General features: G+C 41.1%; 1 protein-coding gene across 1 annotated transcript in view; it reads right to left on the minus strand.

The window, feature by feature from the left end:
• LOC134531463 (voltage-dependent calcium channel type A subunit alpha-1) overlaps nt 1-15,116 on the minus strand; it is a 362,182-nt gene that overhangs the window by 132,747 nt on the left and 214,319 nt on the right. The window contains exons 12-16 of the mRNA XM_063367179.1: nt 13,862-13,946; nt 10,518-10,645; nt 9,642-9,864; nt 3,213-3,417; nt 2,403-2,621 (exon numbers count right to left, since the gene is read on the minus strand). Of these exons, the coding sequence (XP_063223249.1) occupies nt 2,403-2,621; nt 3,213-3,417; nt 9,642-9,864; nt 10,518-10,645; nt 13,862-13,946 (860 nt within the window). The remainder of the gene's footprint in view (nt 1-2,402; nt 2,622-3,212; nt 3,418-9,641; nt 9,865-10,517; nt 10,646-13,861; nt 13,947-15,116) is intronic.

A 15,116-nucleotide genomic window follows, 5' to 3' on the forward strand; every position in this document is an offset into this window, starting at 1 on the left:
TAATTACGCTTTATAATAATGTTCAGTGACTTTAAAAAAGGACCATTTGTGTATATATTTCTCATTTGTTTGTGCTCGGAGCGTGGACATGTAACAGTGTTTTTCTTTTTGTTGTTGGTTGGATGCGGACGAAACTTTCTTCTTGCTTGTGTGTCCAACAATCGGCAGTAAAAATTAAGATGGCCGCCTAGACACAAGTTGGTGCCGGGCGCTGCTAGAATTCACCAATTTTCGGGTGAAAACTTTAACTTTCGTAGTCACGGAACCAATAAAACATATTGGAGTTACTGTAATATTATTGTATTAAAGGAAAAAGTAGCGTAAATGTACTAGACCACTAAAAGTACTAGATCTGAGCGTAAATTTGCTAGACCACTAAAAGTACTAGATCTGAGCATAAATGTACTAGACCACTGAAAGTACCAGATCTGAATGTAAATGTACTAGACCACTGAAAGTACCAGATCAGAGCGTAAATGTACTAGACCACTGAAAGTACCAGATCTGAGCGTACATGTACTAGACCACTCAAAGTACCAGATCTGAGCGTACAAGTACTAGACCACTGAAAGTACCAGATCTGAGCGTAAATGTACTAGACCACTGAAAGTACCAGATCTGAGCGTACAGGTACTAGACCACTGAAAGTACCAGATCTGAGCGTAGATGCACTAGACCAATGAAAGTACCAGATCTGAGCGTAGATGCACTAGACCACTGAAAGTACCAGATCTGAGCGTAGATGTACTAGACCACTGAAAGTACCAGATCTGAGCGTACATGTACTAGACCACTGAAAGTACCAGATCTGAGCGTAAATGTACTAGACCACTAAAAGTACCAGATCTGAGCTTAAATGTACTAGACCACTGAAAGTACCAGATCTGAGCGAACATGTACTAGACCACTAAAAGTACTAGATCTGAGCATAAATTTACTATACCACTGAAGTACTAGATCTGAGCGTAAATGTACTAGACCACTAAAAGTACCAGATCTGAGCGTAGATGTACTAGACCACTGAAAGTACCAGATCTGAGAGTAAATGTACTAGACCACTAAAAGTACCAGATCTGAGCGTAGATGTACTAGACCACTAAAAGTACCAGATCTGAGCGTAAATGTACTAGACCACTGAAAGTACCAGATCTGAGCGTACATGTACTAGACCACTGAAAGTACCAGATCTGAGCGTAGATGCACTAGACCAATGAAAGTACCAGATCTGAGCGTAGATGTACTAGACCACTGAAAGTACCAGATCTGTGCGTACATGTACTAGACCACTGAAAGTACCAGATCTGAGCGTAGATGCACTAGACCAATGAAAGTACTAGATCTGAGCGTAGATGTACTGGACCACTGAAAGTACCAGATCTGAGCGTAGATGTACTGGACCACTGAAAGTACCAGATCTGAGCGTAGATGCACTAGACCACTGAAAGTACCAGATCTGAGCGTACATGTACTAGACCACTGAAAGTAGCAGATCTGAGCGTAGATGCACTAGACCAATGAAAGTACTAGATCTGAGCGTAGATGTACTGGACCACTGAAAGTACCAGATCTGAGCGTAGATGCACTAGACCACTGAAAGTACCAGATCTGAGCGTACATGTACTAGACCACTGAAAGTAGCAGATCTGAGCGTAGATGCACTAGACCAATGAAAGTACTAGATCTGAGTGTAGATGTACTGGACCACTGAAAGTACCAGATCTGAGCGTAGATGCACTAGACCACTGAAAGTACCAGATCTGAGCGTACATGTACTAGACCACTGAAAGTAGCAGATCTGAGCGTAGATGCACTAGACCAATGAAAGTACTAGATCTGAGCGTAGATGTACTGGACCACTGAAAGTACCAGATTTGAGCGTAGATGCACTAGACCACTGAAAGTACCAGATCTGAGCGTACATGTACTAGACCACTGAAAGTAGCAGATCTGAGCGTAGATGCACTAGACCAATGAAAGTACTAGATCTGAGCGTACATGTACTAGACCACTGAAAGTAGCAGATCTGAGCGTAGTTGCACTAGACCAATGAAAGTACCAGATCTGAGCGTACATGTACTAGACCACTGAAAGTAGCAGATCTGAGCGTAGTTGCACTAGACCAATGAAAGTACTAGATCTGAGCGTACATGTACTAGACCACTGAAAGTAGCAGATCTGAGCGTAGTTGCACTAGACCAATGAAAGTACTAGATCTGAGCGTACATGTACTAGACCACTGAAAGTAGCAGATCTGAGGGTAGATGCACTAGACCAATGAAAGAACTAGATCTGAGCGTAGATGTACTGGACCACTGAAAGTACCAGATTTGAGCGTAGATGCACTAGACCACTGAAAGTACCTGATCTAGCAGGAAAGCACCAACTGGGGACGCGCCGCTCACCTCCTTGTCCTCCTCCTCCTGCTCCTCCTCGGCCGCGGTGAGCTCCTGGGCGTTGGCCAGGTTGTCCACCGCGATGGCCAGGAACACGTTCAGCAGCGTGTAGTTGCCGAACAGCACCAGGATGATGAAGTACAGCGAGTAGATCATGCCGCTGCTGTTGCCGCCTTGCGACCGGATGCCCTGGTACATCACCTCGTTCCAGTCCTCGCCGGTCAGTATCTGCCAACACGCGCGCCGCCCTCCATATGAACAAGCAACTCCTCTGTCGCCACTTCATGTTATGGTTTGCATTTCCATCACAAAAACTCATTTCATGTTTCTTGGCTGTCGAAATCGTAACAAATTTGCGAATTTTGAAATGCCAGGTAAAATTAATTAATATTTTCGGAAAGAAAATCAAACCATTTCTTGAGGTAGCCAGTGGCATTGCAGTTAACCCTATAAAAGTTTCAGATCTGCATTAAATTAAATTCTCATTATTTGTACAACTCAAAAAACGTTAAAAACGTAACTTTGGCAACTAATTATGCAAAAAAAGTATGCGCTGTACGTATTTTTCATTTTGTGAAAGTTAAACGATTGAAAAAGTCTACAAGTTTATCTGTAATTGCTATAAATATAAAATCTTGATCTGAAATAGGAGGCACCCCCTAATATACAGAAACTGTGAGGGATCGCTCCCTGTTGTTTGATCAGGAGGGTATTAGACCAGCGGTTGGGGCCACCAACCAAGCATGGTCACCGCCTCAGCCCCGTACCAGACAGCTGGCTGTGTCCTGAGCCCTGCTGGAGCGGCGAGCTGCGACCCACCTGGAAGACTGTGAGCAGCGCGATGGGGAAGGTGTTGAAGTTGGTGGGTGGCGTCTCCTCCTCGAAGTTGAACTGCCCGCCGAACAGTTGCATGCCGAGCAGCGCGAAGATCAGGATGAACAGGAAGAGCAGGAACAACAGGGAGATGATGGACCGCATCGAGTTGAGGAGCGAGATTACGAGGTTGCGTAGCGACGACCAGTACCTGCAGACACCCGCAACGTGGAGCCACCCGCCCCCTTTCGACCCCCCCTGCAACCACTCACAACCCCCCCTGGCTACCGCTCTCCAACTGAACTGCTGGCATCTGCCGACATTCACCCACGTGCTGTTACCAGAGACCGGAAAAATTGGCAAATTAATTTCGCGATACGCTAAAATACAAATAGTTGTACCTCAGTGCTGTCTCTGCCATTGGCTCAAAACTAACCTGGATGACTCTGGGCCATGGCTTCATGGAATCACAGGCTGCTACGTTGGGACGTCTTACAAGACAGCAGCCAATGAGTGGGTGGCATTTGGACCGAGTGTACGTAGAACTGTGGAGTTCATCCTGCAGATCATTGAACCCGCGAATTTTTCCGGTCCCTAGCTATTAATTACTACATTCTTGGTGTTGGCCGAAACAGGCTGGCACTGTTCAAGTACAAGAGCCCAAACAGAAACAAACACAAACATAGAGACAAAATACAAGAAAGAAAAAATATAACAAATTAATAATTATAATATTAAATAAATGTTTAGAATTCCATAAATATCAAGCAACTAATAATAATGTTAGTGATGATAATGCTTAGCAAACACATAATATTTTGGCCTAAGTCATATAAACATACAAGACTCATACTGACATATTTGTTTATGAAAAAAGAAAAATACTCTCAGGACTTAAAGAATGTTAACAATATTCACAATATTTCCAAATAACAGTGAAAACATCATGCTGGATTGTTTTTTTTAAGCACATATAAAAAAATATCTCTGATAATGAATAACAACTGCAAATGTTTCTAGGCCACTGTGAAACACAAAAAGCGGAATCCAGGTTCGTAATTCATTTTCAAAGTCCCTATAACACTGCAGCATTGATTATCTTTAATGTTTTATCCTAATCATGCAAATTAATTAATAATGAGTCCTATCCAATCACATCTGCTGTAAGGATGATAAAAATACTCATAAAAATAAACTGCAGGAAAAGTAAAAAAATCCATTGCAATTTATAGTGCTATAGTGTGCCGCTAATGAGTTTACTTACAGGAACTACATAAAAAAACTAAAATCTGCCAAACCATTAAATATTTTGTTTGTTGTCGTTGTTGTTGTTGTTGTTGTTGTTGTTGTTGTTGTTGTTGTTGTTATTATTATTATTGTCATGATTGTTTTAAAAGTTTTGATCCATTTCTAAAGTCAATAATCTCAATGAATGATATTTGTGCTCCTTATTTTTATGCAATTCAGTAATTATTTCACATAAATATTTCATTGTTGTTACTTTATTACCTAGAATTAATCTATAACTGATAATGTAAATCTTTCTGTTTCACTTTGTTTATTTAATTTTTTGTCTTTGTCAGTTATTTGTTTTATCATATTTTATGTCTGTGTTGTCTTTTTTTGTGACTGATTATGTCTAATATTATGTATTATTTTATGAAATATTTGTTAAGTGCCTGCCTATTAAAGGTTGTGACTATTGGCAGGCACTCAAATAACAATAATAAATAAATTTAAAAAAATATTATGTTACTTTATTTGTATAATTTGATTTTGTACCTTTGTATTAATTGTATTTTTTATTGTGGTTGTGTTTAATTATTGTATCTGTGTTTTTGTGTGTTTGTTGTCGACACTGCTAGCATATATGCGGTGCGGTTGTCGTCGTGTGTTGGCCATCTGCAGATGTTTTGCCCGCTGTGGTTCCGACGGGGGTGGGAGTCCACATTGTTACGAACGCGAGAGACCGGACCGCGACACGCGCCAGGTTAGGAGCTGGCTGACGGTCACTGATGTCACGCGCGTATCATGTGGCCGCCAATGACGTAAGTCATGTCACGCGCGCCTGGCCGGGTACAAGGGTCGTCATTACCCCCTTCCCCCTCCGCACCCCGCGCATCGTCCTGCCTCGGCGCCGTCATCTATCGCTGAGCGACCTTGGGAGTTCCGCAGGCCGTGGCGTGGGAAGCGACGCTTTTCTCGACGCTTCGGGTGTTGGGTCGGCGCGGGATGACGCGACTGGCCCCAGCTGCGCTCGTCACCTTCTAGAAGGGCGCCAGAGACTACTTGAGCTGAGACGCCGGCCTCCGCGGGAGTTCCGCAACGAGGGCTGCAAGAGTCCCACTACGGTGAGTGCCGTGAGAGCCGCCGATGCAGCGAGAGCTTAGCGACAGTCCCGCGACAGGTTTTCGGCGACAGAGTTCCGCGAGGAGTGCGGACTGTGTAACTTCACAAGACACCGAGTGACTCGGGGATAAACATTTTTAAGTGCGAGTAATTGGTGATCAGGCATTTTTAAGTAAGATCTTTTATTAGTGATGCAAATGTTAGTTATCGATAAAACTGTGTAATAAAACCTAATTGGGCTATCCCTCAGGAACCCAGTAGTTCTCCCCACATTATAAATCGTAACAATACATTTGCAGTTAACAACCTTGTTTTTTTCATGCCCACCATAAGAGTCTGAATCTGTTGGTGGGCATGTTACAATTTTAAATAAATAAATACATAGATAACTTGGCTTTTAGACCCAAAATAGCAGTTACAGCCAACCAGCAGTCCAGTTGTAAATTATCCAAGTTTCGGCTACAAATCATCTGCGAGTGAAACACAACAAACGTCTGCACCAATGAGCCGCTCGATCAGCTGTCACACGTGTCGCGCATGTGCATACGCAAGCTAGGATATCTAACTGTCCCGGCCGGAAGGGGAGGTTGCGAGTGAGTTGTCATTCCGAGAGCAAACACAACTTGGCCGCCTGGTAGCACATCTGTGGCCAGTTGTCCGAGCTCACACGCTTCGCAATCACAGGAGCACCAACTGCTGTTGCGAGACCCCGCATCTACCATCTGGAGTTTGATCGTCGCTGAACGGGAAAACCATCAATGCATTCTTCCTCTTTTGAGCACATTGTTTCCTTTTGCTCTGTTTCAACTTAACATGAAACAAATACAAAATATGTTACGTGCAAAAATTGTTTCAGACCCAAAGAAAAGTATTACTTACTTTATTTATACACCACTATCAACATAATTTAAGTAGGTTCCCTAAAGGCACAACCAGCAACATAAAGCCCTGGCGGACTAACGGAACTAAAATTATCAAATTGAAACAGCATTTCTATTATAGGTACTGAAGACAAAAACCTTTTGGTACTATTACCCGACTAAGCACGTTTGAGCATGTGTCAACTGGCCACATGTATGCTAGCAAATGGAAATACACACATATGAATTAAATTAGGATTTCTCGAGTTCAAGAAATGAAACATTTGCACTGAAACAAATAGTGGAAAGCTAATACAAACCAGGTTTAACAAATTATTTATACATGTTATATAGTATTTCACAAGAGTTATACTCAGCAATATTGTCTTAATTGTATTTAAAAAATCATAATTTAAGTGATTGCACCTAATTTACATATATGTACATAAAAAACACAATCTGATGCAAGCTTCAGTTGTTCCCAACATTTGCATTCAAAACGATATAGGTAGTTTCTGTAAACATTAAAGAAATTTTTAACAAAAGTTCACCATGGAGATATTTTTCATACAAAATTATTTGTTACATAAACATCATGAAAAAATCTGAATAATCCAAAAAGTATGAATTAAAATTATAATCTTCAACAAAATTAATGACAAAAGAGAGATTGCTGTTTTGAAGAAAATAATAACTGTGCTACCACAAAATTACAATATTTTTGCAGTATGGACCACCCTTCTCTGAGACATCAACTAAGAACACCTTGACGTCAACCGGGCCTGTGCCCCAGAAGCCTGGTCAGCCTCCGCCACCTTTCCCCTCACCCCCCGTCCCACTTCCCGTACTGGCAGTCGCTCCGTCTTGAGTACGTCGTCGGAAGGTTATGTTTGAATAGCGCGCCACAGACGTCAAGAGGGCACTGTAGCAGCAGTGCACCACACCCCTTTAACTAGAGATAAACATTGTAATTCTCTTTTTGCTTATTTTTCCCCATGTGGCATGTGACGGCAGATCGGCTGGGAGTGTTTTATGTACTTTAAGTAATTAATATTGAGTTATGGCATAAACAACGAAAAGACGTACCGAACATGCACGAGGCAAACCGAAGTCCGCCGAAGCCGGACTGGTTATCACTAATAATAAATTGTTGTAATTTTAGTTAGTAGTTTTTATCATGCATTAGGTGTAATCTAATTTTAAAAGTGTTTCATGTTTTACCTGTAGCTTCATGTGGCACGTAATCGTAAATACGTATTACAGTAATTGGTTCGGCACGAAGACGCCATGCTAGGCTAGCAGAGCCCTGAGCTCAGCCCAGTCCTTCGCCAGCACCGACCGAGAGCCGACGCATCAGCACCCCGGGGACCTCACCGCTTGCCTGCACTGCTAAGTAATTCTGTTAAATCTAAATCATCTTAAATCTTTCGTTCGTAATTCCTCGGGGCTTCTCTCGGTCGGGGGGACTGTTTTAATAATTGTACGAGTGACCACTATGGTCCTTTTTGTGCTAAATACCTAATTTTAGAGTGTGACCACGTGGTCAGGTCGCACCACCTGAACGGATTCGTGCCGCAGGCGTTGTGTGATATAATCAACGGTGTAGGCGAAGTAGCAACTAATAAACCAGGGCATACGACTTTATTTGTAATTGTTTATTTCAACATCCTGAGTGTGACGGCTTGTGGGACGCCGTAAGAGCCCACTGCTGAGAGCGTACCAGTGGTGAGTACTAGGATTGGCTTTAGGGGGGTTAAAATCACGCCTCACATGGGCGACGTCATGGCCTTGAAAAAGAGTCTCTCCCGGGAGGCGCCCACAAATTAATCTCAGTACATGTATCGACGAGAACCCCCGCTTAGCATAAGGGCAGTTAGGCCGCGGCCATGTCAACCTTGATTAAGAAATCAGCATTGAATATTTTTGTCAGTTAATGGTTTACAGTCTTCCTATATTAGCATTCATATATAAACATTATATCCTAGTTTCCAGCCTTACCGACACTTATGACATTTTTTCTCTCACATTTTATAGACTTTTTTTTACAATCCAAAGAGTTTTAAGTTTTAATGTTTAATTAAATACAACAGCTTTGTAAAATGTGCAATTCAAATATAGCAAAAATGATGCTATCCCTCTGTAGAAGATAACTTGAACTACAGGTGCAAAATTTGTGCTATTGTTAAATAATTTGAATAGTTTAAGTTCGAGAGCAGTTCATATCTGCCAAAATCACGCAACAGCAATCAATAACAGATTAGCTGAACAAAATGCATCACATAGGCCTAAAAAATATTACAGAATAACTTTGAAAAATTAATACAGTAATTTAATCTGATTTAAAACTCAACGTGCGTAGCGAAGAAAGATTATTGTTTATTATGACGAATTCTTTGTTATCGGTTCCTGGTCACAGAGCAACTTCAGCAATCGCACATCACTTCGCTGTGTCGTCGAGCACTAGACCGTAGGTCGCATGTGGTCTTCGTTCTTCTTGGCTGCTCGTCTTCGCTGAGAGCCGCCTGCTCTCTCTTCCCGACCCTGCGCGCCTTGAAAGTGACGGCTTCGTGCGGTGCATGTGAGCGCAGCCGGGCGTGGGTCTGAGACCACGCATGTGGAAATACTATTTACTCTTTTGATGTGAAGCGAGTATCAAATTGATGTTTAATGTCATGTTTGAAATATTCGCGAAGTCGAACCAAATTGCGAATATTGTCCTGGGTGAAGCTGCACAGCACTAATTTTTAAAGAAAATACAGGATTGATGGAAAAAAAAATTGTTAAATGTTTGTAATGTTTGAACTGATTACATGATTAACCAGTTGGGCCCTCTATATAATATCATTCAATAAAATTATAAAACAACCATGCATAATATTAATATTGAATATTCATTAAAGCAAACAGAGCGCCTTTTTTGAGTGTTTAAATAACCAAGCAAAACATATACAAAAAAAAAAACTAAATATTTTCATGAGCAAATCTTAGGTTTACAATACAATAAATGAAAATCTTTACATCAGACGCAAAGCATTAGAATCCAGGTGGATGAATTATGGGCTGACTGCTCATGCCTGCATCTGCTAGTTACATGCACCGCACGCAACCGGTCGAACAAAACAAGCCACATCTTCCGCAGCCTCTTGCGCGCCTCGCCACGGACCACAACGGCACAGGGCGCACTCGACATGGCACGGCACGGCACGGCACGGACGGCCACACTTACTTTGTGACCTTGAATATCCTTAGCAGGCGCAGCGCACGGAGGACCGACAGGCCGAACGAGGCCTGCTTCACCGCGGTCCATATCACTTCGAAAATCGAGCCGCAGATCACGACGCAATCGAAGCGGTTGAACGACGACTCGAAGTAGATGCGCGGCCCCAGCGCGTACACTTTGATGAACATCTCCATCATGAACAGGCCGAGGAACACAAACTCTGCGATATCTGCAAGGAGGGAGATAGTCATTAAGCATGAGCAGATCCTACACTGCGGATCTCTTACTTGAGAGTGCTCAAATATTCATAGGTGGAAGCTGGCTATATCTGTCTTAGTTGTACATGGAAATTTTAAACAATTAAAAAAATAACTGATTCCAAATTTTACATCTTATTATGAATATAATGCGTACTAAAATGAAGTTGTAATTGTAATAAAAGTTACATCCATTTTATTAATAAAGACACATTCTGCTCTGTACCAAATTAACACTATAAGAAAATGTAGAAGGTAAAAGTATTGACCAAAGTTCAAATCTAAGTGCTTTGAAAAGGGTGTTTAATATTTTCACCCTTCTGCAATTGAAAGAAGAGTCTCTCAGCTAGTACAGACGCAGCACAGGGGCCTACCTTAGACAAATCCAAGTTTGCAATTTTTGCAAGTTTGAAAACATGGAATTTTTCCATATTTCTCATTATTTCTCACCGTTAGTCCGACCACTGCATGTTATTGTTTTTACATCAAAGGTGTAACCTTGGGGGTCCCTTGTCTTAAGGTTTTTGCACGCGGTGGGACAGGTGAGTACGATTATCATGCTCACTTTCACAGACTGACTTGCCCCACGCAAGGTGTTTCTGTCTCGAGATGAGGGAATACTCACATAAGAACTTTGTCAGCCAATCTGGCTGGCCGTAGTGTTCGACAGCCGTGCACATCGTATTGAGAAACACTAGCACGATGACGAACCAGTAAAAACCTTGCGTTTTTACCATGTGACGGATCCAGAACCTGCAGAACACACGTGCAAACTCGTAAGGCACACCACCTGGCCTTGCTGGCTTTCATTCCGATACTTTGCCAGTTTTGCCAGTCTTTCACGAATACAAGTGCGATCAGTATAAGAATCACAATGTTTGTAAAAAAAAAAGGGGGTTGTCTGTAAAGTCGGTTTACGGATGATAATTTTACGTGATAACGTCATAAGAAAACATTGATGAAAAATTACATACTTTTTAATTTTCAAATATTATTTACAGTTCTTGCAAATTTAATTAAAATAAATTGTTTAAATATAATACGAACAATTAGTTACCTATAGAAATAAACTGAAATCAAATCAATATCATCAATTTGAAATGACAAAATTGGAAAAATAAATAAAAAATTTTAAATTGTTGCTTTTAAAAAGCCCGCCTTAACCTGTTTGATATAATAGAAGATTTTCTCGCACGGTGGTTGGCCAGTTCTTGCACGCTCGGCTCAGGCGGAACGTGACAAAGAGTCATGCTTTTTTGTGCGTGCAGCCGGCGTTCTTCGATTTATAAGACGTTATCACATCAAAAAATCCAAAACTGAAAACACACATGGCTGTTTATATACTAATACTAAATATGAGGGACACATAATTTACACCACGTACAAATAAAGGTAACTCAAAGTTAAGTGCTTACATAACTCAGGGTGCCATGTTGCAGTTGCCTTGCATGCTACTGACAAGGAGACGATGCAAACTTCGTGTTGCCGATTTTGACATACTTTTGCGATAGTAAAGTACTTCCCAGTAGCAATCTACCGTGTGAAGGAGAAATCCCAACCCTCAATTGATCTCGAGAAATGGCCTATCAGAAAACTAGGCACAACTTATATACCCGTAAGCTGTAACGTTGACTTACAATAAAGGTTGAACATTAATTAAAATAAAATTAATTTATAACAATAACTTTTTCTAAAATTTTAACTTAAAATTACATTTAAAATAAAATAAATAGAACAATGTCTTTTCAAAGTCAGAAATCATTAAAGTCCAATGCACACTGGTGACCAAGGGGTAAGACACTTTATAAAAATTCGTTCGTGAAATTAGCAATTGATAATTGGTTTTACTGCTCGCATGAAATAGCACAGACGATGGGTAATGTTGTATTCCCACAAGTCGCAGCCAGCCATTAGCAGTCCACAGTTAATTCTCGGAAACAAGGCAGCTACCTTCGGGACAAAAGGGTCTTCATGGAGGATGAGGGGGGGGGGGGGGGCGAAGGGAAAAAAAGTAGACCCCTCAGGTGTACCAATTTGATGGCCAGAGAACTTCGAGAAATATATGTTTTAAATAATGTACAAGGAAAAAATTACAATACGTAAATTTATTCAGATGGTCTATACTCTATCCTATGGTAGGTGAAGATATTTTTTTTTTATTTCTTGTACTTTCAATAAATAAACACAATTTTTTTTCATTATATATGTAAAATCTGTTAGAAAAAAGAAGGTTAAAAACCATTCAAAGTGGGATTGAACCAAAGTTGCCCCGCGTGGTAGTCAGACGCTCCAACCACTGGGCTACGTTGCTCTAGCAATTCCTAGTGCAATGTTACAAGTACATATGATGGGCCTTGTTTCTGATCTGCTATTTCTTGAGAACAACTGAGAGTCGGGTTTTCTCCTTACAGGGTAGACTGCTACTGGGAAGTAATTTACCCTCGCAAAGGGATGTCAAAATCGACGACCCTGAGTTCGCGTCCTCCCCTTGTGAGGATGTGAAACACACTCTCATCTTAAACGTGACGGTCCACTGAAACACCGTGTCCGTGCTCGCACGGCAGCGACCCGGGGCACGGTGGCTGGCAGACGGGCCAATCGTCCCTGTGCGCTTGTGTTCCACAGCGGGACGCAACAAGCCCCCAACTCCTGCCACGTGAGGGAAGTGACAGCAGACACTACTGAAGCCCAGGATCAAGGTTTCCTCTCGGCCTTCCACCAGTTTACAAAAATAATGCGTTCAATAGCTTTCCCGTAAGAGTTTTGACTATCTGTCGGCGATATTCAATCAAACGTCACTGGGACACGGTGGCTGAGTGGTCAGAGCACTCGCCACTCACCACGGTGAATCTTGTTCGATTCCCAACGAGGTTGCACCCAGATCTTTCGTAAGTGGGAAGTGCGGTGAATGCTGCAGTGAGTGGCAGAGAGGTTTCTCAAAGTACTCTTACTTCACCAACAAATTCACTCCATCAATGCTCCATTCTTATAGTGTCATATCTCTTATGGTGCAACGTGTAGACAACGGCCAATAACGTTGCAACCCGAGCAACAAGATGGCTGAAAGTCTGCTCACTGTTCGACCAAACTAGATGCCCCCGTAACTCCTGGTCATTTCTGCTGTACGATAAAGAAAAAATTAAAAGCCAAGACAACTCGGTAAACTACTAATGATATAACTTCCTATATGAATGGGTTCGAAATAAGGTTTAACTTGCACAATGGCGCAGACCCATGAGTTACAAGCTGGCTTAAATTACTCATTGCTCAACTGATAAATAGGTTTTTTTTTTTAAACAAAACCCAAAGCACAATCATGTGAATTTCAATTTCACGAAAGGTGAAGTGCACGAGTCTAAGTGCCGAATCGATAGTGGGAGTTCTAATCAATTTAAAAAGTAGACGTGGTACAGACCTGGCCAGGCAAAGTTTTCAAAAAACTTCTCGTTTCTGACACAGAAATTTCTACGAACCATTCGTGCACACACTTCCCAAGTAGCAAACCTAAGTTTCTTCTTGCGCTCACTTCCACAGTGCAATTACTTTCAAAGTGAGCATTTACCAACCGTTAGAGACCGGAAAAATTCGCGCTTTCGATGACCTCTAGGATAGACTCCACAATCCCCTACACACTCAGGCAAATGCCACCTGCTCATTGGCTATTGACTCGTGACACCTGTCAACTGGGACGCTTGCGATTAAATACTTTTTTGGTTGAAGGTTTACCATTGGCTCAAAGTCCTTCAAATAAACTGTGAGTCAGTCACAGAAGCAATATAAAGGTACAGTTGTTTGGATTCTAGCATATCGTGAAATGAATCTGTGAATTTTTCCGGTCTCTACCAACCGTACATGAAAAGTATCGTCAACTGCCCATTGTTTGCTATTTGGGTCAGTGCTGGTGAAATATTTAAGAGTCGTGACGCGTGCACGGCCACAAACGTGCACGCAGCACGCTGGCCCACTCACCTGAACCTCTTCTCCGCTCTCCAGAAATGTACACAGGCTCCTTTGTTTTTCACTTTTGATTTCAAATAGGAAGCTCGAGAAAAACCTGCAAGCGGAACAAGCACACGGGCGTCACGGCACGGACACAGAGACCTTGCGCGGGGCGCCGCGGCCAGCGAGAGGGCTGGCTCCAGCATGGGCGACGACCACGGCTGTCACCATGACCTCCCGGCACGTGGCTACACGCTGCTGAACGTACTTACAAGTACACCTCCCTAGCCCCTTCCGACTTGCGACAGTTCAGTAGCGGCAACGCCCTACTGAGACGACTGCTACTTCGGTTAAAACTGCAAAACATGCTTCGGCTCAAAAGGTCATACTAATAACATACTTAAAGGTAATCAAACAATTTTGAAGCTATGTAATAATTTACGAAAAAATTTACACTACTTATTATGCAATAAAACGTTATCCACTAAAATCAATTTTATATTGCTTTGAATTAAATAAATTTTTGAGGTGAACCAACTAAGTCTTATTAACTTTATGATTTTCAAAATAATTTTTTTAATTAATTAAATGTTTTAACATTTTAAATTCAAAAGAATGTGCAATTGAACAGGAATAACATTAAAATTAAATTGAAGTGTTCTTTCACATCAAGTACAAACATTACTTTTTTGAGCTACATTGTTTCCTTAGCTGTCATCATTTGTGTTTGAAAGAGAGCTTACCTTCAACAGATAATAATTTGAAATTTCTCATCAATAAAACTATTTTTGTAACAAAATGTGAGGTTTAAAAGACATTACATAAACTTTTGCTTTTCAAAATTAAAATTAAAAATTTAAAAAAAAAAAGTCTGATACTGATTATGTTCTGCTCTGCACAGGAAAGTAGTGTCATTTATGAAAACAAAATTCTCAATCTTAAATAAAGTAGATATTGAAAAAGTAAGCCCCCTTAAAAGTACATATAATTTGATAACTACAGTAAATCAAAATAAAATGTAAAACAGTTTTTTATACATATAAATATGTAATTAGTCCTACACAAGTCTCTACCTATATAAGCTACCACAACACAAATTAAATATGATCATCAACTACAAGTATAAAAACATTTCAATCCAAATCCAAAAGTGTCATCAATCTCACAACCAACATGTACAGCTATAACATCTACATGTACTCTGACTATGTCAAACTTTCAACCAACCAATGCCCAACAAAACACACACGGAAGCGGTACCATAACGTACAAAGTTCTATTAAAT

Source organism: Bacillus rossius, chromosome 1, assembly GCF_032445375.1.
Source record: "Bacillus rossius redtenbacheri isolate Brsri chromosome 1, Brsri_v3, whole genome shotgun sequence".
Taxonomy (NCBI): Eukaryota; Metazoa; Arthropoda; class Insecta; order Phasmatodea; family Bacillidae; genus Bacillus; species Bacillus rossius.